Source organism: Clavelina lepadiformis, chromosome 1 (assembly GCF_947623445.1).
Source record: "Clavelina lepadiformis chromosome 1, kaClaLepa1.1, whole genome shotgun sequence".
Classification (NCBI taxonomy): Eukaryota; Metazoa; Chordata; class Ascidiacea; order Aplousobranchia; family Clavelinidae; genus Clavelina; species Clavelina lepadiformis.
Window position 1 is genome coordinate 6416401 of NC_135240.1, and position 23694 is coordinate 6440094.

At 35.9% G+C, this 23694-nt stretch overlaps 4 protein-coding genes across 5 annotated transcripts; 2 read left to right on the forward strand and 2 right to left on the reverse strand.

The window, feature by feature from the left end:
* Positions 1-312: 312 nt before the first annotated feature.
* On the reverse strand, positions 313-6770 carry LOC143464311 (protein wntless homolog B-like). 2 transcript variants are annotated; one of them, XM_076962158.1, is made up of 11 exons: positions 6307-6770; positions 6160-6238; positions 4999-5126; positions 4692-4783; positions 4327-4495; positions 3729-4045; positions 3239-3375; positions 2895-3063; positions 2321-2695; positions 1892-2048; positions 313-1378 (listed from the first exon to the last, which is right to left on the reverse strand). In XM_076962158.1, exons 3-11 carry the CDS (start codon positions 5102-5104, stop codon positions 1284-1286), a joined length of 1617 nt encoding a protein of 538 aa, XP_076818273.1. In that variant the 5' UTR covers positions 5105-5126; positions 6160-6238; positions 6307-6770; the 3' UTR covers positions 313-1283. The 2 variants fall into 2 exon arrangements, with proteins under 2 accessions (XP_076818273.1, XP_076818272.1); XM_076962157.1 differs by lacking the exons at positions 6160-6238; positions 6307-6770 and having other exon boundaries at positions 4999-5833.
* A 786-nt stretch (positions 6771-7556) lies between these two features.
* Positions 7557-11356, reverse strand: LOC143467099 (integrator complex subunit 15-like). The gene is made up of 10 exons (XM_076965014.1): positions 10663-11356; positions 10378-10482; positions 10093-10235; positions 9893-9977; positions 9621-9781; positions 9151-9274; positions 8718-8975; positions 8366-8573; positions 8085-8124; positions 7557-7906 (listed from the first exon to the last, which is right to left on the reverse strand). Exons 1-10 carry the CDS (start codon positions 10726-10728, stop codon positions 7831-7833), a joined length of 1266 nt encoding a protein of 421 aa, XP_076821129.1. The 5' UTR covers positions 10729-11356; the 3' UTR covers positions 7557-7830.
* Positions 11357-14012: 2656 nt separating this feature from the next.
* Positions 14013-19450, forward strand: LOC143468929 (sugar phosphate exchanger 3-like). Its single transcript, XM_076966416.1, has 13 exons — positions 14013-14192; positions 14913-15027; positions 15819-15911; positions 16000-16031; positions 16390-16441; positions 16688-16930; positions 17365-17497; positions 17570-17718; positions 17903-18044; positions 18131-18232; positions 18633-18788; positions 18858-18967; positions 19096-19450. Exons 1-13 carry the CDS (start codon positions 14125-14127, stop codon positions 19213-19215), a joined length of 1515 nt encoding a protein of 504 aa, XP_076822531.1. The 5' UTR covers positions 14013-14124; the 3' UTR covers positions 19216-19450.
* An 802-nt stretch (positions 19451-20252) lies between these two features.
* Positions 20253-23614, forward strand: LOC143455211 (b(0,+)-type amino acid transporter 1-like). The gene is made up of 4 exons (XM_076955071.1): positions 20253-22433; positions 22522-22709; positions 22917-23123; positions 23291-23614. The coding sequence occupies exons 1-4, from the start codon at positions 21428-21430 to the stop codon at positions 23543-23545; spliced, it is 1656 nt and encodes a 551-aa protein (XP_076811186.1). The 5' UTR covers positions 20253-21427; the 3' UTR covers positions 23546-23614.
* The last annotated feature ends 80 nt before the right edge of the window (positions 23615-23694 follow it).

The following is a 23694-nucleotide window of genomic DNA, read 5'->3' on the forward strand; positions in this document are numbered from 1 at the left end:
GTAAATAGTCTTATGTCAACAAATCGTACCTCAACGTTCACGTTCCCCTGCGCTACTGCTAGCCTAGTCTCCTGCGACTAGCCTACTGCACGTAACTGAGACATTGTTTTGTATGAATAACCCCAGGTAGGACTTACAGTTGCGGCTGACACCTAGCACTATTTGACATAACAGCGCCATTAAGCGGAATAAAAATCGAGGCGGCGGCGAGGAACATTGGACTTAAAGCTGTGCTGTACTAGTATTTTTTTTCTGTTTCAGAAGTATTGTTTTGCTTATCACATGCTCCGCGCGAGTTCACCATATATGACATGTAATCGCCGGCATTTTAATGAACAAAAGTGACGTCTGAACACAAACCGATGAAACAGTCGACTACATTCACCTTATAAAGCGATGAAATTTCTACAAAGCTGGTGAAAAAGAAATGGCAAACGTTATAGGTAGTTTTTCATAATACTACGAGCTAAATACAAAAAGCCACAATCAGAAAGGATTCACAAAAGCATTATTTGCAGCATTTTTAAAGTTAAAGATAACCGATATATCAGTTGTTTGGAATAAATTTTGCAAAAAAAAGAAAAAATACAAAAAGTGCAAATTTATCAAGTTTCACATGACTGTAAAAAGAAAATGACCAAAAACACTGAACAAGAAATTTGCTAGCAACTTGTAACATATATTAAACATGATTAGCATAACTGTGTTTATATGAAGTGAGAAGTTAGAAACAGCAAAGATTCAGAAATTCAACAATTGTAAATGAATGCTGGTAGTCTTTCACTTTTATAAAATAAAAATCTTCTTTATGTAAAAATTTATATACAAAGTGGCTTTTATCAAACTTACCAAATATCGAATGCAAAACTACTAACTAAGCACAATATATACAACATAAGCACTAACAGCCAATACAGGTCATAAGCACCAATAACTAAAGCGAGTAGAAAGACGTTTTACAAAATTGAAAAAATACTGCTTTTAAAGAACTCGGCTACAAATAGTCAACAACACCACAAGGTAACCCGGAATTAGTGAATACTTAATTTTGTCACGTGTGTAATGTATATTATAATTTGCTAACAAGCCAATGTAGAACATAGCACTTTCAATAGACATCAGCATAGTAATACTGTAGTATCACATGCTCATAAGTCATAACATTTGTCAAAACAGCGCTTACAAAGTGGCAGTAACTGAGTTGTGTGGCTAGTAACAGGCAACGTTTTTAACCATAAAATCTGGTGTTTTAAGTGAGCTAATATTTTAAATGCAGATGTGAACTAATCCTCACGATCTTTTAGCTGTGTCATTTGCAAGATTTGGGTTTGTTCAGTTGTACTTCTTAGCGCAACCATCTCATTTTCAGAGTTATCATCTGAAACGAAACATTAATTCAATATATGCTATGTTCAACAAAACATCAAAGTATATTTGCTAACACTAGCTCTTTAGTTTAGACCAGTGGTTCTCAAACTGGGGTCCGCGGTCCTTTTGGGGTCCGTGAGACAATTTTCTGGGACCGCAAAGCACCTTCCAAAAAACGGCACTACTTGCCATAAAGCCAAAAGCTCGAAACCGGTTGAATGTGATTCACGATATTAGGATTGCGTTGTCTAAAACGGAACCAAACATAGCTGAACTGTAGGCAAAGAAGCAGGTACACCTGTCACGTTGATATTATAAAAACCAACGTGTTGTTTTTTGTTTATTTGTGTTGATTTTTTAAGGGACCGTGAGACATTTAAAAAATTGCTAGGAGACCGTTGCGTACTTTCTTTTAAAAAAGTTTGAGAACCACTGGTTTAGACCATACCGATATATAATTTCATAGTTCTTTTGGTTAAGGATTAGGCAAGTGTAAGCACTTCTACAATTGGAGAAATATTACCTGTGGCAGCTGAAAACTCGTACAGTTTGTGAGACGGTGCATACAAGGAGAGGACAAGAAACACATAAATATTCCAGAGCCCATAAACACCAGTAAAAAATGCAGAAGCTACTTGCACATCAGCTGGAAAGAAGTCGTGAAACAGGCCCTCAAATGTCTGTAAAGACAATAATCTCTAAAATCGTAAACTACATAGTTCAACCATTACCATAAAACGTTCCTTGTACAAATTTAATGAATACAGTATATATAAACAACTTTTGTATTGTATTGTATCAGTAAGCATAATCAATAGTCAAGTCACAAACAAATCTGATTAATTGGCATTTAGTCAAAGAACAAACATAAACTAAAAAGTAAATGGAAATCAAATGCATTCTCCTCTATGGTCAACAGAATTTTGTTAATGTAAAAAAGAAAGTAGGTCACCTGCTGCAAGAAAAAGAATATAACAGTCAGGCCAGCTGTCAAGACTGTAACCATCATCAGTCTTTTTAAACGACTGACAATTGCTTCAAAGTGGATGGCACGATGGTCTGGCAAGATAAACTTTCGCTTGTAACTAATGGATCGGAAAACCTTGTACAAAAGGTACAGGAGCAGAATAATATACAGAAGACCGGCCAAAGTTCCAATAGCGAGAAGGGCATAGCCAAAACTCGGATGTGTCCATATCGTTGCAAACGGATTAACAATCTGAATTCCACGTTCGGCAAGGTCAAATGATAACAAAGCAAATGATGCTGTGAATATAGATCCAAGATGCCAACGATATGCTGATATCTTATTTCTGTGGGCTTGATCCTTAATGAAGAAGAAACATGTGATTTAAGGGAACAGCGCTGATGCTGAAGTATACTACACAGCATTTTTAGTGAAATTCTAAATTTCAAAACAGCAAATATCAAACATGCTTGTATTTTTGTACAACGCTCAAAGATCTATATTAACAAAACAATACAAAGTGTGAAGTTACTTAGTAAGTAACTTGGCAGCAACCTACCATTAAATGCTCTCCCATGAAGATGACCCAAAAGCTAAAGAGAACAGCATAAAAAAATCCTTGGCGAATGTCAGTAACCAACAACATCCACGGTACATCGTAGAAGATTGTGAGATACTCCAAAGGAAAGTTTAAAAAAAGTAACGAAAGTGCAAGAGCAAAAATGGATCTAAATGACATTGCATAATAAATGACAAAATATTGACCCAAATCACAATTCCCTTAAAGTATAATCAAAGATTAGTAATATAAGTTATTAACCCCGGAACAAAAATCATGGAACAGACCCACAAAGTTTCTATACTAAGCAGTAAGATATTGTTTGCAACAACATTTTCACTAACCTTTCTATCAGCATGGACTTTCTCGCCAAAATTGCCACTCTCCTCCAGAACCAAACAGTAGGGAACAACATGATGATGAACAAGACGGTCTTGATACTCAGCCAGACCCTTGTAAATCCTCCAGTTTGTGAAATCATCTGTTAAAGCAGAAATTAGTTAGTCAGTAAACAAGATATAACAAATGGAGAAATTAGAGTATACAGTAATTGCTACATATGCTGATTGCAGTATGATACCACAATGCAAGTATGCAAACAGGTTTCATTATTTAACAAAGTAAGAGCAATGTACAAGATTTGTTTAAAAACTATCAGGCTTTCAAAATTACTATTTGACAAATACATAATGCTCGATTTTTATGCACTAAGGCCAACTGGTTTTTGAACACACCTCAAATATTTAACTCAAACAGTTTAGCACACAATTGAATGAAACAATAACAGGTTTAAGTAACAGGAATGAGATTTTTCATACATTGCTTTGAACTTACAATGAACTGCATGTCACTTATTTTATCAATTTGCGTGTTAGTTTCATCATCTATGCGTTCATCATTATTGGGCATAAATCTCCCAAGTGGAATACCCATGTTGAGAACATACTGCTTGTGAGGGACTGAGCCAAGTTGGAACGCAAAGACAGGTTCACAATCATATTCCGATCTGTCGGCAGCATAATCACAAGATAGAGTCCGCTTCTCGATGCTGTTTGCCAACAAAGTCCAGGCTTCAGGAATTAGCCTGGCTCCTATCTGGTCACTATAGCCAAGAGTGAAATTGAATGTCATTTCCGGGTTTGCTATAGGAACTGTGAACAGAAATTGCATGGATGTGGTGAAAAGTACTTGGTAACAAATCAACCAATTTTCGCAAGAAATGTACAAGTAGCCTACAAAAATAAGGATTCACTTGGTTAAGTATGGTATGTTGTAATAAGTACGTACTGTCATTTTTACATAACTACAAACTGTTAGAACAACAGTATATAATGGTAAGTCCACCAGCAATAAATTACTACTTCCATAAAAAATACATATAAAATTGCCTTGTTTAAAATGCTAATAATAACCAAGCATCACAAGCACGAACCATAGCTGGTCATGTTCACCCTTTTGTCAACTGTCCGCGTAAATGTTAAATAACCAACAACATACTGAAACCATCTGTACATTGTGAAATTCTGAGGTGGAATAACTCGAGTGAAAACAACCTTGCTGGGATGATCAGGGACATTACTATCTATTGTATCATCAAGACCCTGCAAACAGAAACAGCAAACATTATATAAAAGCATGATGCTGGCTTGTTGGTGCTGTGACAGTTTATTAAGCATTCGACCATTCATTGCGACATTTTAAACTCACAGATATACTGTGATCATGTCATTGCGCTATGAAAATTAAAATACTTCTGAAAGTTAGTAATAGTTCTCAAAAATGGTAAGTAAAATTTACCGCTTCTTTACAGATTTTCGGCAATTCCCAGTCTTTTTCTGATTTATAGCAACTTTTCATTCCAGATGGAGCAGCCCATGATGGTCGAGGAGCTTTTTTAAAAGAGAAAACTAGTTTAAAATTATCTAAAAAACCTTGTTCTTGATTACTCTTAAGGCACAGAACAACACAAATACTAAATTAGAAACATAGCTCTCCGGTAAGATAAAGACCTACTTAAGCTACATTAAGCCAACAACAAGTACAATATTAAACATGTGCTTATAGTAAATGGCATTTTCGTCCAATAAATCCATTTACCACTTACCAATAAATGCGCCAATTAGAATCAACACAATCTCTGCAACCAACAGGGCAAGTAATATTACCACAAGTTTTCTTGTGGAAAGATTTTCTATCACAGTTCCAGCCATAGTTGCCCAAATTTTCCAATTACTAATAACCAATAAATTAAATTGTAAACAAAAGAAAAGAAACTAAAGGCAATAAATTGACAGATCATGAGATCAAGGATGTAGAAAGTAATGGAGATTCTCATTTCCAGTATTTCTTATCCTTAATTGTTCCTGCTGCATTTTGTACACATCCATTTTGTAAGCATAGGTCTATTCGACGTAGTAAGTACATTTTGAGTATAAATGGTTGTTGTTTGCTACCATACTTGCAGTAGTATTGTTAATGTTAACTGTTTGGTTTTATCAAAGTTATCCAAATTGTGTGACTTGGCAAGCGAAACTTTAAGCTCACCAAGCAGGGGTATTTTCTGTGTTTTACCCAGTGGACAAACAAATACATAGCTGAAAAAACTCTGCATTGCTCTTTGTATTCAGTTTTAAATCAATAACATTGATAAGAATTCAAATTTTCAAACGTTTATGCTCTTGTGACGTAATAACTGGGGAATTGCAGTAAAAAAGTGATTTACTAAGTTCTGTAACCAATGTTACCAGGAGTGGGGAAAAATCCCTACTCTTACTCCGACTTGAATGGGAAGGAGTTATGAGGTAATAAAAGAGAAATTATAACATGATAATAGATTCTTTCCAAGTCATTGTGTGGGTGGAAAGATTTTTTTGATCGCCTATAGGCCTACTTAGCAATGGAAAATGTCGACCCAGTTTGATTCATTTTTAAATGACAAACGTTATGGCCATTGCATTGTAAAAATTTCGCTTTGGTGAGTTGCATATGAATTCCTTTACACAACAAAAATTTTTTTTAAAATATGTTGCCTAGTTTTTATTTTACGGCGGTTTTAATCCTACGCACTGGACTAGTTCGATACAATGTCACGTCACATGGTCAGCATAGCATGCGATGCGTATAAGAGTTTGTGTGGTGTCTGAAGCATGTTTGAAAGTAATAATTCGGTTTTTATTTACATCTAGTTGATTATTTTAAAGTTTGCTTGACATGCCAAACAAAATTAGCCTATGTAACACGCCACAGATTACATGCAAAGTCTTACGCATTTTATGTCACATTCTTCGCTGACCACGTAACTAGACATCATGTCGAACAATCCCAGAGTGTAGGATTCTAAAACACTGTAAAATAAAAACTCTGAGGCAACTTAATTTCTTTTATCACGTAAACGAATTCATATGTAACTCACCTGAACGAAATCTTTACAATCCAATACCCAGAACGTTAGAAAGTAAAAAAATCAAAGTGGGCCGACAATTTTCATTTTTAAGTATAAGCGATCGAAAAAATCTTGTGGTAACCTGGAAAGGGTCTATTCCTCAATACTCGTTATAGATATGGGAGTGCAAAAGTTAAAGAGACCGGGGTTGTGAACGTGCGGGCTTTATAATTAGGCCAGCCTCCTAGACCTATTAACAAGCTAGGCTAGCGCCGCAAGCCAAAAGCTTCAGCTGTCCATGTTTTCAACCAGCCCCTCCGACCTTCGTAGGCTACCCCATATGGTCATACACAGAGAAAAATTTCAGGCGCCGCTAATGCTTCCCAGTCTAATGAAAATATAAGCTGTATATGCTTTCTTGACACGTGGCTAAAAGCATGCTAAATTGTTTTCCCGGAAACCAGTTATCTACAAAACTGTGGAGCAATCTGAGTTTCTGGGTTAGCAATTGGCAGTTGTGGATGTGGTAGGGCACTTGAAAGCTCATGTTTTTGAATCATCGACATCTTATTCAGTGGTCAATTGTTACTACAAATTAATTTTTGTGTACCCTGAGTGTTCTATAGCTATGCTTGCGTTAGTATTGATGGCGATTGTCCCCTTGCTAATGCTTTTACCCTCTCGCATCCAGGCGCTTACGCTTTCAATTTTTACGAAGAATTATAAACGAAGCGACTTTTTTTACAATACCTTTTACTAGTAAATGTACTAGTTAGTAAAAATTACCTGGCGTGCAATCAGCTTCAGCATGTCGTTTAGTTAGGTATTTAACAAATTTGTTACAGTATTTTTATGGTATAAAATAAGATGTAGCGCCCAATACGACACCATCTTCTTGGTTAGCCGCTATGGAGCTGCCTGGTTCTATGCTAAACTTGTGTTTAACCAGCTACTTCTTGTTCTTTTAATTTTATTGTTATTAGCATAGTTTTCGAGACATAAGTGTATTTTATACCAGAGCGAGATACTTCATCATCAACAACAACATTCGGAGTCAAACTTGAAGATCACGAATTTTAAGAAAATCTAACCAACCTATAAAACATATATCATGACTTCCTCTACGCAAACTTCTACTTCTTTAACGTGTGTCCATAAATATTGAAACAGTGGTATTTGATTGAATATGATATGAATGATTGAATATGATTATGTGCCCAACTAAAATTATCGAGTTAATACATGTAGAACAAGGTAGAACACAAACAGTACCAAATGACTACTTTAAAAAATTGATTTGTTTTTGCAATTGAACATTTTTACTGTTGAATATTTGCAATCGATGTGACAAAATGCAACGTAACTACTTCCGCCTAGAAACCAATGTTCGTATATTGAACGTAATTTCAAGGGCTGCCACTAACTAGGAAGAGAGCAACCAAGAACGAAATCTGCTTCGAGCGCTGCATTGCAAACTGAAACCTTTCAGACTGCTATCTGCTCCACAGCTGGTACATATGCATGCAAGGAACTGCAGCTCCAGGGTGCTTTAACCTAATAGCCCGTCTCCATTGGAGTTTCTTCTGAGGAATTCCGCCTTTTGGGACCATAGGCAACCAATTCTAACAATCTGGAAAGTATAGAAGGAATTAGTTTACCAAAAATGGCTGAAATTACCACATGGGTAATCATTTAATTGTAATTGGCTTCAGTCATATCATCAATTACTTGTCCAGAAGTCCAGGATTATTTTTGAATCTATTAAAAAAAATCATGCTATGTGCAGTTCAGTTCCTTTTAATTCTTACCTCGTTTTGGGCAAAGGATCTGACAAACTCTGAAACTGGTCTAAAAAATAATTTGTTTCAATTCGTGTGACAAGTATAAAATCATTATTCAGGAAATGTACAGTACCTTTACGAACGTCATAACCTCCATGACCTTGCAATAGCCAAACAAACTACTATAATATAAATAAAAATGCAAAAAAGCTCATAATATATACCATGCAACTGCATTTACAGAATACTTGGTATTATTCACTAGTTTCGAGAAGGCAATGTCATCACTACACTTAGAAACATGCTACCTTTTGTACAGTTCAACACTCTCATTGACATTGCAATCTGAGCAATTTGCGCAAATCTATCAACAGCAGCTTGTTCTGAGCTGGACGATTGAGGTGTGAGGTCAGAATGGTCACAGAGAGCCATAAGGTCTCCAATCAAGGTATGGACCTCAGTTTTATTCCACAGCTGTAGATCGGGGTTTCCCAAAACTGATCCCTTTGCAATTGCCTAAAAACATACATTAATAAGTGCATTTGAACTAATGAAGCAGTTACATATTCATTTTGAATATTGTAGCCATGTACAACTTGTACATAGTACGTACCTAGACAAAACAGGTTTGGAAGAGTTTGTTTTACTGTAATAGTTTACCTTCAGTGCAGGCTTTGACGCAAGTAATGCCTTAAGGAAGGCATAGTGCAACCTCGAGTGTAATTCTTGGTAATGTAAAGTCTCAGAGCTTTCAGGGGGCTGTTCGTCACGAGGCTGGGTGGAGGTGGTTTTGTTAACGGTTGTTGGTGCAAAAAGTGACTTAACACACCACCGAGCTAACCCATCCAGTGGCGTTAAAGATAAACTGTCCAGCATTGATTGGGTTGCCTTAAGAACGGTCCGCCATAATTTATCCATCTGGATTAGCGAAACATGGTCAAATGTTGACATGATGATTCAGATTTCTCTACAGTGATTTCACATTAAGTTTACCCAAGCTAACCAAAAGTTTTGCCCCGCTGTCTACATATAATGACCTCAAATGCAAAGCACAAACGCACAATTGCAATACACTTAGCTGTTAAATATTTACCTGTGTCGCTGTACAGAAGCATAGGGCAGGATCAAACATAAGCCAGCTCTGGACAACATCAAGCAAGGCAGCACACGGCCACGATGCTTTCTCACTCTCATGTTCGTCTGCATTGTTTTTCACTCTGCAAAGATTGCGATAAAAAATTACTGAGCAAACATTCAACAACATCAGGATCAAACCGTATCATAATGCATCAACATGATGATGCTCACATTTAAGCAAAAGCATAATAACAAAAACTAAAATGCAACAGAAATGTGAAACTTAAAACTGCAAAAGCCAAAAAATGGGAAATAATTGAGTGCATGACACAGGAAGTGAAAATAAATCGCAAATGCAATGTCCACCTTACGAAATAAACTACGCCATACTACACGCTGACAAAAATTAATTGCATGTTATGTATGCAAATTGAAAATAGCCTTAAATGGTTACAAAAGATTTACAGGTAAATAATGAAAACTCACAGCATATTATATTTTGAAGTTACAGCAATCATAAAGACACAACAAAATCTTGAGCTGACGTTACAACAAGACTTGAGCTCTGCAACTCCGTTGCGTTGTAAGGTGCAGTAATCAGTAACTAGGGCAGAAGCAAGATAAGAGGCATGTTCTTTTTCACAACTCTACAGCAAATATTTTGTATTATCATCAGACACCCAAAATATTAGGTGAGATTGTAATTAGAAGTAACATATCGATTTTAAGAAATGAGAGTAATTAAATGGTGAAAGAACCTTCATCCAAAGGGCAGCACATTCCAAGACCGCAGCAGACTTTGAGGCTACTCCAAGAGAGACAAGACGACATAAAATCTCCCTTCTACATTAAAAACAACATCCATTGTCAAAACAACTTCGTGCTTATGACAACATTTATGCGAACCAAAGTGCAACTGCCATAGCCCTAGCATTAATTACAGTGCCTGATATCTTACCTGTATTCCAACGCATTATCCCTGGCAGTTGAAAAAAGTGTTTCAAAAACTCTGTATCGAACATATTCGTGTTTCTGTTCCTGCAGGTAGATGCACAACTCATCAATAAGTTCAAGTTCTTCTAGTGGTGACAAAACTTGAACCTGCAAAGCAAAACAGTAGGTAGAAGTGAAAGTAACACTGAGTACAATCACTTAAAATAAAAGCATTACAAAACCGACATGGTGGATGACAAACAATATGTGATGTTTGATAAAAGCTCATGCGGTTATAATCACAGCAAACCTGCTGGCCACGCCAGTCTCCAGCCTGCCTGAAAATAATATTGTCCGTTCTCAAAATCAAACCTTCTTTGCTATAAGGGCCAGTTTGTGGAGCGCCAGTTTGATTCTGCAAGAATTGCAAATTGAAGACATTCGTATTAATAGAAAAAAAAAGATGCGAATTAATGAAGTTAAACCAATATCACTTCACTGTAAGTCACAAGTTGAAAATCTGTGCACATAAATATTTAAAGGTAAGGCATGGTTAGGCCTATTGCATAATTTTTCTTTTGTAAAGTTCAAGTACCTTAAAAACATTTTCCAGATTACGCAGCATATCTTGTACGGATGCTGTATACTGCCGCTGGTTCATGGTTACTTATGAATATGGTACCGCGTTAATCTATTTACTGGGCCTATCACATAAAATGATAAATATTTTCAAAAATAAAACAATAAAGCATATTATAAATGCCGGACGTTTTTTGCATCAAAATTTAGCGAGCATATAAAGAAATTTGTCCAATTTCTTTAAACCAAGATCCCTGGCATAAGTTTATTCGAAATGTAAATCATACACCGAATGGAAATAAGAACAAATATGGGGGAGCGATCGAGTCCAAAAATCATGATACAGTGATAGCTCGTCAATTCAAAGCTAAAAGAAACAAATAAATTACTTTGAATTGTTTGAAGCTGTTTCAATTAATTAAATAATTGCCAGGACCAGTGAATTTGTACCAGTGTTGTCAGAAATTTCATTGACAAAACTGAGAAAATGAGCTTCATCTGAATACAACTACTTTTACAGCTCTTCAAAATGAAATATTTTGCCAGGAAAAATATATAATGTGAGAAACATTATGATAAAAATTAAACTACAACCAATTTTTCCATAATTACACCATTAAACGTGTAAATAGTCATATTTAGACTCAACAAATACAACTATTATCCAAAGAATAGCATTAAATAGCACAACAAACAAAACAAAGGTTAACAAGGGTCAGGTCGTCGGCGATGGGGCAGATTCTTGCAGCAAAGCTTCATACTTTTGAGCTTGTTCCATTGCGTCTTCATTCCTTCTCCGAATCATTTCCGGAGTTAACTTTGTGAATTCATTCATGAATCTTTTATTCGCATTAGTAAATTTATCAGCACAGCGATGGACGCACGCTCTTTCTATTTGTGTTAAAGTTCGATAGTTCATGTTGGTAACACATTTATTAAAACAACTTTCAGTCAGTGCATTGTAGAGAATGAGAAAATCTTTGATGTTTCTAAGCTGAGAAGGAGAATCTACGACCATTTGACCTGACATAGCACAACTACTTGCAGCCTTTGGTATTTTCAAAACAACAAATCTGTGATTTTACAATAATTCTAAATGTATGTTAATAAAAAACAGAACAATAAACACACAATGCATAGGCAACAAATATATCAGGTGTGCAAACGTCTGAAGACTAGCATACACAAGCACCAATCAACTGAGGTTTTATGCTAAACTTAAATGATTTACTTTCATAGCTTTTAAACCTAGTAAGTTAAATACTTATTAGTCAACGTAACAGAGCAGAAGGATTAATAGCAGTGGTTTTCAGCTTTTTCAAGCTTGCAGACCGCTAAAAACCGAAAAAAATGCTTTGCAACTGAAAGCACAGTTTGATCAGTTGGTGTCCAGTTGGCTAAATTTAAAATTTACTTTTTTTGAGAAGTTTTTCTATGAATTTTGGATACTGCTTAATGATATCCACTCACTCATGTATTTACGAAACTGTAAGCTTTTTGACACATAAATATTGCTGTTGTCAAAATGTTGTACAATAATAAACACTTTCCGAGTTAAGACCGCCATTTTTGACTAGTAGCAAAAGTTTTTCCATCGCCTATATTTACCAATTAAATTATTGACTCACTTTTTTATGCAGCACAGGTTCCAGGAATTGAATTGTAAAGTTTTTACTCAGGTGAGTAGCATATGAATTTTTGTACACAAAAAACATATATTGAAAAAGGTTGCCTAGTTTTTAATTGACAGCGCTTTGAATCCAACACAATTGCTTGACTGGTTCAATATGATGCCACGATATATGATTAGCATAGCATGCAAATTAAATGTGTAAAAGTTGATGTGGTATCAAGAAGAATCAATCCTTTTTATTGTAAAGTATAGGTGATCAAAACAATCTTGCCACTCAAACGAAATAGCAGCTGTAGTAACTGGAAAAGCATCTATTCGGTCACAGCAAGAAGGTTTGCTTTTATACTGTCAAACACGGCCGGTCAGTTTTTCATGCTAGCTGCACACCCAAGATAAATTTTAAGTAAACTTTCTTCACACTTGACTTTGTAAAATACATAACCGCTTATATAAATTAGTTTAAATTTACTTTCACAGAAAAGTTTGCTTGAGATTATATAAGCTTAAGCTAAGCTGCCATTTTGCGGCTGTGGTAGATACCACAGCAAGACGCTAACTCGCTGTAGCGACTTGCTCACCGCTATCATTTTAAGAAAGGATTACAAACGCAAAGTCTAGTTTATTAGTATCTATATTTGACCATGGGTAGTTTCTTTAGAGTTGTATGTCACAACTCTTTGAACATTATCAAGTGACAAGTGGTAGGCAAGTCCAATCGCATCCAGAACATATTCACAGGGCCATTGGCTATAGCAGAGAAAAGGCCACTTGCAACTCTATGAAAAATGCTTAGAATCAGTAATAAAATTATTGTAAAAGCAAAATAGAAGGCCATTTCCTCTTTCAATCTTTGACGGTTGACGATTGTTTTGTTTGGCAAAAAAATCCTATTCTTATGTTTGTGGAAAGTGTGGAACCTGCACGCACGAGGTTCATCAAATTGAACGACAATTCTTTTATTTTAACGCCAATTTATAACAAAAAAACAAAGACTTGATGCTTCCGTGCATGCCAAAGGCCCAATTTTGCATCTTTGCATTCACGAGTTCTCATCAAAAACGGTCATACTTTAATTCTAGTTGAGGATTAGCCTAGATGCCACTTGCCAATGTGACAAAAAAAATCTAATTTTCAAAAAATAAAAAATAGTGTTAGCACTAAATGTTTCACACGGGGTAGACAATAAACATAATGTTACACAAGCAAACTTCCAAGCACCGAGGCACAATCGTGTGAAGTTAAGCGACATGCATCCATTATACTTGGGCCTCACGGGGTTCCCCTTACTCGAAACAATGAAACCAATGACATATAATAATAGCATTAAAAGTCATTGATTAAGCATGAAGGCAAGCTAAATTTTTTTTACGAAAGCAAAGGTAGGGCCTGATAAAATTTATTTAGTCTAATAATGTTTTAACAATTTCATTGTTGCTAAAAAGAAATTTTTTTACGTACTTTTTTACAACGTTTGCACGTTTGAACTTTTTTCGGAATTGAGAATTATCTTTTTGAAGTAGAAAAACCGGATAATTAATAGCAAACCTGCAATAATTTTATTTGCACAAAATCCTTGATAAAATCAAACAAAGAACCTGCAATGCCATCACATGTTTGGGGCTTTCCCATGAAGGCAAACTATTGCTTTGCTGTATCAACTGCTGGTAATAAAGGAGTTAGAGCTGTAGATGACGCTACTCAATTGAACTCTTGACCGTTCGTTGCTGGTCAAGTCCTGCATTGCAAGCCGTAGGTAGCTTTTTCACAATGGTTTACTACATGTTTTCAGATTTGCAGTAAATAATTTGAAATCGTTGTCAGATTTAAACATTAATTCAAAAAGAAATGGATTGTAATTGCCCCACAATGTGGACAAGACATCATGTTTTTGTTTTTATTTTAACTTTTTCGGGGTAAGTTCATATATATGCCAACGTTTGTTTGCTTAAATGTTACTTAAGTCATTTGAAACAATAAGGTTACCTAGTAGGCTAGTCAATGAGTCATTACTTTATATTTATAAACAACATATTTGTTCAAAAATAATTAGCTTATTCAGCCAAAACGCACAGATTATTTTTATTTAAATTATATAATTGACCAAAAACTTCAAAAATATGTTTATGTAATTGGATTATGATTGTTAATTATTGGATTTATTCCCTACAATAGCCCACAAAAGTTGGTTAAAAATTAGGGTCTAGTTCAAAAGTATACAAGACCATATACAAGTATACTAAACCCCAGCTGTGCAAATTGTGACGTCATTTGTGCTCTTCTGCACTTTGTCCAAAAATTGAATAAACCATTTAAACTAACATTTAACCTGCTTACTCCTACTTTTGAACTTATTTGGTTCGGTTTCCAAATAAAATATAATGTAGAAATACATAATTATTACGCAATGGCTTTTAGATTTTTGGTGGCGTTTTTACTCAGTTTTTAGAATGCAAAATAGAAAATGGTTTTGCTTGAGTGATTTTGAACCTTCACCAAGCCAGCAAGCTTGGTGAAGCCTTTTTCCACCATTTGGAAGAAGAAACTCTCTTTTTTGCATTATAAATACTAAATAAAAAGGCTTTACCGAGATTTTTGGTGTTCTGTGCAACTTATTTTACATTATCTTGTCGTAGCTTTGCCATGTTCCATGCAAGTCGTAAAACTTTCAGCAATATAAAAGATGACATTTCGAAAGAATGGACTCCAACAAATTGCAATCAATCGTGGCCTTGTCCAGAACCCCATGAGGTTGGTTCGAATTTGCTGAAAACTTTGACTAACTTTATTAATCTAAAATAAATTTTTTATTCAGGACGTAGTCATGAAATTTTAAAAGGTAAAGTAAAAAGCGCATATTTTATTTTCAGCCTACTACGTTTTCATTTTAATTTTGTGTTTTTCTCAAATACTGATACATGTACATTCGAAATGTGGCTGAGAATCTTTATTGAGCAGCTGCATATTTTATTTTCAAAATTTGTTTACCATTATAAAGCTTATATAGCCTATTTATACTCCTCGAGCTTCAAAACAGGCTACTGTATTTTACGGACCATAAGGCGCAATTTAAATCCTTTTTTTTCCTCATAAATTGATCGTGCGCCTTATAAGCCGGTGCGCCTAATGTATGTGCATGCGCCTAACGCCTATAATAATGTATTATTATATAAATAAACCACCGTCTTGCACAATAAACTACGGTAAAAGCAACTAGCAACTGTGATATTCACTAGGCTCATTTTTTCTTTTGCTCATTGTACTATTGTGACTTGCTTACATTTATTACGTAACAAGTAAACTTGCCGGTGCGCCTTATAATCGGGTGCGCCTTATAGCCCGGTGCGCCTTATGTATGAACAAAAAACTAATCAAAGCAATTTATTGACAGTGCGCCTTATAATCGGGTGCGCTTTATGGTCCGTAAAATACGGTACATACAGAACAGTACATATACTGTACATCAGTATTTCAATAATTATTATTGTCCCTATTAAAGTATTTGCTTTAAAGTATTTCAGTATTTACTTTTCATAACTTAGACCTGGGGAGATCACCACTTCTTCTCTGATTATGACGATGCAGAGCCATTCTTGGGTTTATTAGACACTGCGTTTTTGTTTTCGTATGCCATGGTAAGTCTGTACTGCATTTAAATCATTACCTTGTGATTTGTGTATAAACTAAAATAGAAGTTATGTTCCCTATTTTCTGCTCATACAGGGTTTGTATTTCTCAGGACCACTCGGTGACAGGTAGTTATTAAGTTTTTACTAACCCTTGGCACATTTGGTTAGCTTTGTTGTTAACAAAAATATGTTGATGCATGTCATTGTTGCTTGTTATTTGAAAATTTATTTAGTGTTCACATGGATGATTTCAGAAGTGTTAACCTGCTAAGGGCTAAGTGATTTATAGAAATCAACAAAAATGTTCTTTTGGTGTTAATAAATTAGTGAACAAGACAGTAAATAAGACAAATTAGTAAAGAAACACCTGTAAATCATCCATCCCTAATTGTTGAAGTGTGAATCGTTTTCAGAAAAAATATTTTTTTCTATTTGTTTTTTGCATGACAAATATATCATCTTTTTCTTGTCCTAAACATGTTAGGTTTGAGTTGCGGAAGGTACTTTCCATAGGCATGTGGTTATCTGGTTGCATGGTATGTTGTAGATAACATTCTTTATGTCACTAAGTAATTAAGAATGTTATCTTCATTTTCGTTGTTTTTCTTCATATTCAAGCATAACATCATTTTCTCATTTTTTTTGTGAAATTTATTTGTTGTTGTAGATATCCACAGAAATCTTTGTAGACTATATTTAATGTAAATAAGATAGTGTCTGTTGTCTGAACAACTTTTCAATATTTTTTAGAGTGCTTTAAAATTTTGCAATTATACTATTAGATTTTCCTGTTTGGAACATTAACCCAATGGATTCATTTCTACAACAAAGCACTTTACATCACTCTCTGGTGTCTGAATGGTCTTTTCCAGGGAACTGGTTGGCCTTGCGTAGTTGCCATAATGGGAAATTGGTTTGGTAAATCAGAAAGAGGTCTGGTGTTTGGTATATGGAGCGCAAATGCACCTGTGGGGAATATATTTGGATCGTTGATTGCTTCTGCACTTATTGACTATGGCTATGAGGTGATGCTAAATTTTTAATGGATTGCTATTACTTTTGTTAAGCAACTTATTAATTTTTAAGCCCTTCTTTGCTGATATGTGAAAGCTCGCAGAAAGCAATACTTCAATTAATCCTTTTGTGTATACTTCTGTAATATTTGCAAAAGGCGGTTTCGCTATTTCCAAGTTATGTTTACTCAAGGCATGTTTAAATATAACAGAAGGCTCTCTTACTCTCAGATTGTTGCCGATGTTTAACTTAGTTTGCGCACTGATTGTTTATTATTTGCATTTCTCTATGATGTTTGTTGCTTAAATTTTTCGTGCCTGCAGATTAATGGTTTAACCTCAAGAAAACTTGTAAAGCTGCTGATTGTGTTGTATTAAAAATATCATTTGAGACACACTTTTTATCATATCATATATTAAACGTATAACTTTATGATTCTGACTAGATTGTATTTCTTTACGCATCCTTCTCAATATTTTGCGGTGGTATTGTCATGTTTTTTGGTGCTGTAAGCTCACCATTAGATCTTGGTTTGGAGGATCCAAACAAACAACCAACTGTTTTCGTTGAAACCCAAGGTAATGCAGAGACAGAAAATTTTTGGCTTGAATTGCTGAAAGAAAATTTTCTGAAAGGTATTTATATTGCAGTAAATTATGGCGCCACTGATCAACGGTTGCAGGAAGAGGAAAACAGCAGTGAAAATGAAACTAACGATAAGCAAACTTTGGTGGATCAAGAAAAACGACAGCACGCGATCAACTTTTTTAAGGCTATTCTCCTACCTGGTGTTATTGCTGTGAGCAAAAATATTTTAACAGCATGTCGTTCACATTTAAATAACACCTGTGCATAGTTTACTCATGTGGCCAAAATCTGTGAAATACTTATCCAAACAGAAGGTAATCCGTGCATTGTACTGTATTTTATTGTTATTGCAAGCAACTACCGAACTTTACAACCGTTTATGTAATTTATTTTAGTATTCCTTGGCATTTGCGTTTTTAAAGATGGTAAACTATGGCTTCTTCATGTGGTTGCCATATTACGTCACGAATGAATATGGTTGGCCAGACACGTTGGCTGATAAGATATCTGTTTGGTACGATGTTGGCAATATTTTAGGTGAGTAAAAAAATAATTAAATTTTAACAGCAGTCATGGCTTCAATAGGCAAATAGGTTCGATTTTTGACAGTTCATTGTATACAGGTGGTGTTGTGGCTGGTTTTATAAGTGATAGAAGTGGACAAAGAACTCCAACTTTGTTTGCAATGCTCATTTGTGGACCATTTGTGATATGGGGCTATTCAGGTAATGTTGTCCTTGTTTGGATTTATCACTGAGCTATTTTGAAGTTCTGAAAAGGAGCTGTGCTCAAATACAATAAACCTACAACACGCATTGATGGGGTGAAGGCTAAAGACAGAGTCTAGAACAAGTGTTTTTTCAACTCGCAGCCCACATTTGCGGACATTTGTTTTGAGATCCACTAATTTACTGTTAATATTTCTAGTCACATAATACAAACTAGTCCAATAAAAATAATCTTTTTCCAAACATGCGTTTACAATAGCCCCCAGATTCATAATGATCGCGCTGTACTTTATTCGCCTTTGGTAACATAATATTTTGGCATGTTTCGCGACCAACTGATTGGAAAGCGCTGTACGCTAATCTAGGAGAAACTAGCCTAACCATGTTTTCATTTCAGTGTCTCCAAACGACGTCACAGTCAATTCAGGCTTGCTTTTCCTTGTTGGGTTTTTTATCGGTGGGGCATGCAACGTCATAGCAACCGCCGTCACCGCAGATATAGGCAAACAGGAAGCCGTTGGAAAAGATACACAGGCTCTTGCAACTGTCACAGGTAGGTTTGTGAGGTGTATTTTGTCGAGCAGATGTTAGACATCAGCTGTTTGATTGTCTACTTTTACAGGAATAATTGATGGAACCGGTAGCGTTGGGGCTGGAATTGGCCAATATTTAGTCGCTGTCATTCAACGCAGATTTGGTTGGAAATCAGTGTTTTACTTTTTTATGTCAGCGGTATGAAAGGCGTCCTACGCTTCCTAAACTTAATAATTGAGTTTTATTATTAACATATGAATCGGTTACTCTTTTTTTATTTTATCTAAATTGCGCGCAGTAAATTTTACTAAATTTGAACGTGGCAGGTTGTTGTGACTTTGGTGTGCCTTCTGCCATTGTTGGTGCAAAGTTTCAAGTCCGATGGATTGTTCAACAAAGTAAGAAGAAAACCGCGACTTTTAGACAACAAGAAAAATGAGGATTAGTCGTAACTGAAATGCAATGAGCTGTGTACTGTGCATTGTATTTATTGTGGTTGCTATGCTAAAGTTTTAATTTTTTTTTGTACTTATAATACGTTTATTGTGAAAATAGATGTGCCAATATATATGGTACATTAGGTTATGTGCAATTAGTGTTAACATACAGTGCATTTTCGTAAAAATATTTCGGTTTTATTGTTTGCTTTCAATGCGCCAGAAATATAAATTAACATTACGAGTTGGCAGTGGTCAGGAATGAAGTAGTTTTTCTTCAGTACCCTACTTAAGTAGATTTTTTTTGCTTTGGCATCTTACTCAAGTAGTTTTGTCCATGGGCACTTTTACTTAAGTAGTTTTCAGGCCAAAGTAATGTACTTGAGTAGGTTACTAAATGCTGAAGTAGTCAGTATTTTAGTTCGAAGATAATTTGCAGTAATTTTCGTTTGCAATCACATCTGTACAAAGTGTTTATATGTACAGTCTACAACTTGATTTTCACGTAACAAGGACAAAAGTTTGTCTGAAGCCATTCAGCTTCATAAAATTATATATTTCTCTGCACTTGTATTGCTTTTAGCAAGCTTTTGGTAGTTTATGCTTTCATAACCACATCTTACTTAAGTAGTTTAAAATGTTTTACTGTACTTCATACTTGAGTAGTTTTAAACAGCAATACTTCTACTTAGTAATTTATGTGGTTACTTTGGCCACCAATGCAAGTTCAATACTTTTTGTTTAAGAAAATAGAATGTATTGGACACAAGTCCGTATTCCTACTATAACTTAGTATACAGTACTAGGGACTTAAATAGGTATTATGAAGTCCCCTTTGTTCGTACCGACGTTACGCAAGTCTGTTATCGCGACTACTCAGTTGGAACCGAATCATGATTTCTTTCTTGTTTGGAGAGAGTAGCACAGGTTCCTTAGTAAACAACATCGACAATCGCTCAGCGTGAGCAAGGAGAAAGGCCTAGAGTGAGGTTACATCTTTAAGTCAGTCAGATTTGTTGTCTCGTGTCTTGGTTTAAATTTCGATTACTTCAACGTTTTCTGTGCAAATGTGATTTGTCACGCATGACTAAGCTGTTTTAACCACTGGCCACTGAAGCCAAAACCAAAGCGACCAAACAAATAATTTATGCCCACCGGCGGGAACTTCGAAACAAACAAATGATGTCAATTTGATAACAGATTTATTTTTGTTTTCCGTACTTAAACAGTTTCGGGGCTCTTGAATTAGTTTTGTAATAGTTACTGCGGAAGTACGCAGACTACTTCAGTTATTATTCGTGTGGACTTTTTCAACGTGACTCGTGTTGGTCGTTTGAGTAGACTTTTGTAAATAGCGTTTAGACTACGTCATTTGTCCTTGCTACCTGAGCCTATATCTGCCCGAAGACTTAACGTTTGTAGAAAATGGATAAACAGTGTTCAATGAGTTTCTTTTATGTTCATGGAAAGGGAAGTTACGGCCTATTTTCAGCTCTCTTTACTTGTCGTCTGACTCGACGAAAGACCTTTCCTGTCGTTGTAACTACGCAAGGTTATTTGGGTGCATTCGAAGAATTTCACATCATGAGCCAAAGCCGCTAGTTGGGGGTCTGATTTCAAGTTTTACACTCTTTTTCTAACACCCGACTGCGGTTGCCATAAACAAGCAAAACATTTGTAAAATGTATCAGTTAGCACGCAAGACGGCGTTAAATTGGATTCATGTTCAGAAAACGATAGTGGAAATTATTATATTTTTATATATTGCTATATTTTTTTCAGTCAAGCCAATATATAGCCAGATGTATAATCGTGGAGCTTGACTTGACGAAACATACAAAACCACCAAAGCGTATCTTAATTACAGCTGAATGTATTCTTGAGTTGGTAACACGTGAAAGTATGCAAGGCACGGTATAATAATTAGTTTTTATAGTTTAAAATGCCTTTGGCCAAATTCTGATCCTAAACATTTTGAAAAATTTAGTTAACCCTTCGACTGATTTCTTAGAAAGTTTTTCTTCTTTCTGAAACGCTAGGACCTCCACATAAACACAGACAACTCAATCGTTGCAAGATCAATTTCATATCATAAGGTTCAGGATACTCAAAAGAATTTTTCTTTTGTAATTAAACGGCTGATAGCTAACTTCTGAGAAGATATTCGGCAGAGTTGAATTGTATATGATATGAAATCTTGGTAGCAAGCATGTAGTTCAACATGAGAATTCGACTAACTTATCGCATACCGATGAATGCTGCTGAAACTTTATTCTTCTGTGAAAATCGTAACATTACTCACACATTTTTCTGGAATTTATTAAGTCCAAGCTACGTTTACCTTTCTCACAGCTGTAATTCCAGAATTAGATTGAAAGTGATGTCACAAACGACAGCTACTTCTTCAGAATATGCAACAAATGACAACGAAGCCAAAGCGAAGTTTGAGTTGAAAAAGAACTTTGGATTCTGGAGCGGAGTTGCATTAACAATAGGCACCATCGTCGGATCTGGAATTTTCGTTTCACCCGTCGGTGTTTTGAGATCAGTTCACGGCAGCATAGGCGTGTGCTTGCTGGTATGGGTTGGTTGCGGTTTAATCGCAATGATGTCGGCTTTGTGTTATTGTGAACTGGGAGCATCGCTGCGAACATCAGGCGGAGAAGTGACCGGTTTTCATGCGGCTTACGGGCCAGCACTGTCTTTTATGTTTCTCTGGAGTAGATTGATGATTTCTAATTCCACGTCATCGGCCATTACGTTGCAAGTATTCGGGAGTTATCTTTTGAGTCCATTTTACAGCGACGGATGTACGCCTCCTGATAGCGCAATAAAACTCAACGCCATACTTCTACTTTGCTTTCTGATTTACCTTAATTGCGTGAGCGTGAAGAAGACAGTTAAATTCGAAATAGCATTTTCCATCACCAAATTCTTGGCAATGGCTTTGGTTGCAACTGGCGGAATTGTTTGCCTCGCTCTTGGCAACGAAGCGGGTAGATACAATTTCGAGAATGCATTCGCGGCTGGTCCTTTGACTGCTATTACTGCATGGGACGTGGGCATGGCGTTTTATCAAGGCAGCTGGTCATACACTGGCTACCACATTTTATATTCTATATGTGAGGAGATCAAAAATGTAAAGAAAAACTTGCCACAAGCCACAATGGTTGGCTTGTTGTTGGTGATGGTGATGTACATTTCAGTTAACATCGGTTATTTATCAGGTATAAGCTCATTTATTTGCTTTGATTTAGGAAACTCTCTGAAATCAGCTTAAACCTTTATGTAAAATATATTTCAAACATTTTATAGTGCTCACTGTGGATGAAATTATCTCATCAAAGGCTGTCGCTGTTACGTTTGGGCATAAGATATTAGGACCAATGGCCTTTATCATGCCTTTATTTGTTTGTTTTTCAACAATGGGCAATCAAAACGGATCTTACTTGGCGGACGCGAGACTTCCATTTGCAGCTGCTCGTTCCGGTCTCATGCCTCGTGTGAGTGGTGTTTTCTGCTGTAAATAAACAAAGTGATTTATTACTTGAGCGAAAGAGTTTGTGATACTGTAGCTGATACAGCCATAATTTATTGCGTGCGTTGTCGGCAGATATTATCCATGATTCACGTAAAATTCTAAACTCTCCCATATCCGGGGTCTTGGTAACGCTCCAAAATTGTTCTTATTATGCTTTCTTTATCTTCAGATTTTCTCCATGATACACATAAAATATTACTCCCCCATCCCAGCACTTCTGGCTCATTTTACTGTTACCCTCTTCTTTATCCTGCTTGGTGACGTTGAAAGCTTGATTAATGCCTTTGCGTTTTTGGGGTGGACGACGACTGGTCTTAACGCCGCCAGCGTTTTGATATTGAGAAGGAAATTGCCTAATTTAGATAGACCCTATCAGGTAAGCGCGTCAACTTTCTTTTTGTGTGGAAATTCTCTATTGGTGCAGTATAATCTATATTTGTATGTTTAGAATGAAATTTTACAGTACTTCGGTACTATACATTTAGACATGTGTTTAAATAGACTCACATTTGCCTTGATGTTTAGGAAACTATTTTTTTCTAGATTCCAACCGTCATTCCGATATTGCTGGTTTGTTTGTCAATTTTCTTCGTGGTGGTACCGTTTCTGCGCCGTCCTTCGTTCGTCATCGTTTATGCCGTCATATTTTACATTCTTGCGCTGATTGGATATTATTTGTACGCCGTGAAGAAACTCAGACTTCCAAAGAGTCGCAGGGCGACTATTTTCCTTCAAAAGCTTCTGCAATGCGCCGAAACGGACTGGGATGGGAACGAATTCGAAAAAGCTGGAAAATGAATTTAATGCGCGTTTTGAGAAATCGTTCCTGTGGGGCGTTTAGGTTACTGCTATTTAATAAGTTGTTATTAGTCTAATTGTTTTTTGTCGCTTTAACAACAATATTTGATAAAACCAGCAAGGACGGAAAAAATAACCTTAGCTATCCT

Bases quoted from the DNA above. Each gene is read 5' to 3' on its own strand.
- LOC143464311 (XM_076962158.1), bottom strand. From the start codon at position 5,104: ATGGCTGGAACTGTGATAGAAAATCTTTCCACAAGAAAACTTGTGGTA. The intron at 3,064-3,238 runs GTTAGTGAAAAT...AATGTCATTTAG, and splicing joins AAGTCCATGCTGATAGAAAG to ATCCATTTTTGCTCTTGCAC. The intron at 1,379-1,891 runs GTAATATTTCTC...GTTTCGTTTCAG, and splicing joins CGAGTTTTCAGCTGCCACAG to ATGATAACTCTGAAAATGAG.
- LOC143468929 (XM_076966416.1), top strand. From the start codon at position 14,125: ATGGATTGTAATTGCCCCACAATGTGGACAAGACATCATGTTTTTGTT. The intron at 14,193-14,912 runs GTAAGTTCATAT...ATCTTGTCGTAG, and splicing joins TTTATTTTAACTTTTTCGGG to CTTTGCCATGTTCCATGCAA. The intron at 18,233-18,632 runs GTAATGTTGTCC...TTTTCATTTCAG, and splicing joins TGTGATATGGGGCTATTCAG to TGTCTCCAAACGACGTCACA.
- LOC143467099 (XM_076965014.1), bottom strand. From the start codon at position 10,728: ATGAACCAGCGGCAGTATACAGCATCCGTACAAGATATGCTGCGTAAT. The intron at 9,978-10,092 runs GTAAGATATCAG...TTTTTAATGTAG, and splicing joins GATAATGCGTTGGAATACAG to AAGGGAGATTTTATGTCGTC. The intron at 8,574-8,717 runs GTAAACTATTAC...GTATGTTTTTAG, and splicing joins CGTCAAAGCCTGCACTGAAG to GCAATTGCAAAGGGATCAGT.
- LOC143455211 (XM_076955071.1), top strand. From the start codon at position 21,428: ATGAGAATTCGACTAACTTATCGCATACCGATGAATGCTGCTGAAACT. The intron at 22,434-22,521 runs GTATAAGCTCAT...AACATTTTATAG, and splicing joins TAACATCGGTTATTTATCAG to TGCTCACTGTGGATGAAATT. The intron at 23,124-23,290 runs GTAAGCGCGTCA...ATTTTTTTCTAG, and splicing joins ATTTAGATAGACCCTATCAG to ATTCCAACCGTCATTCCGAT.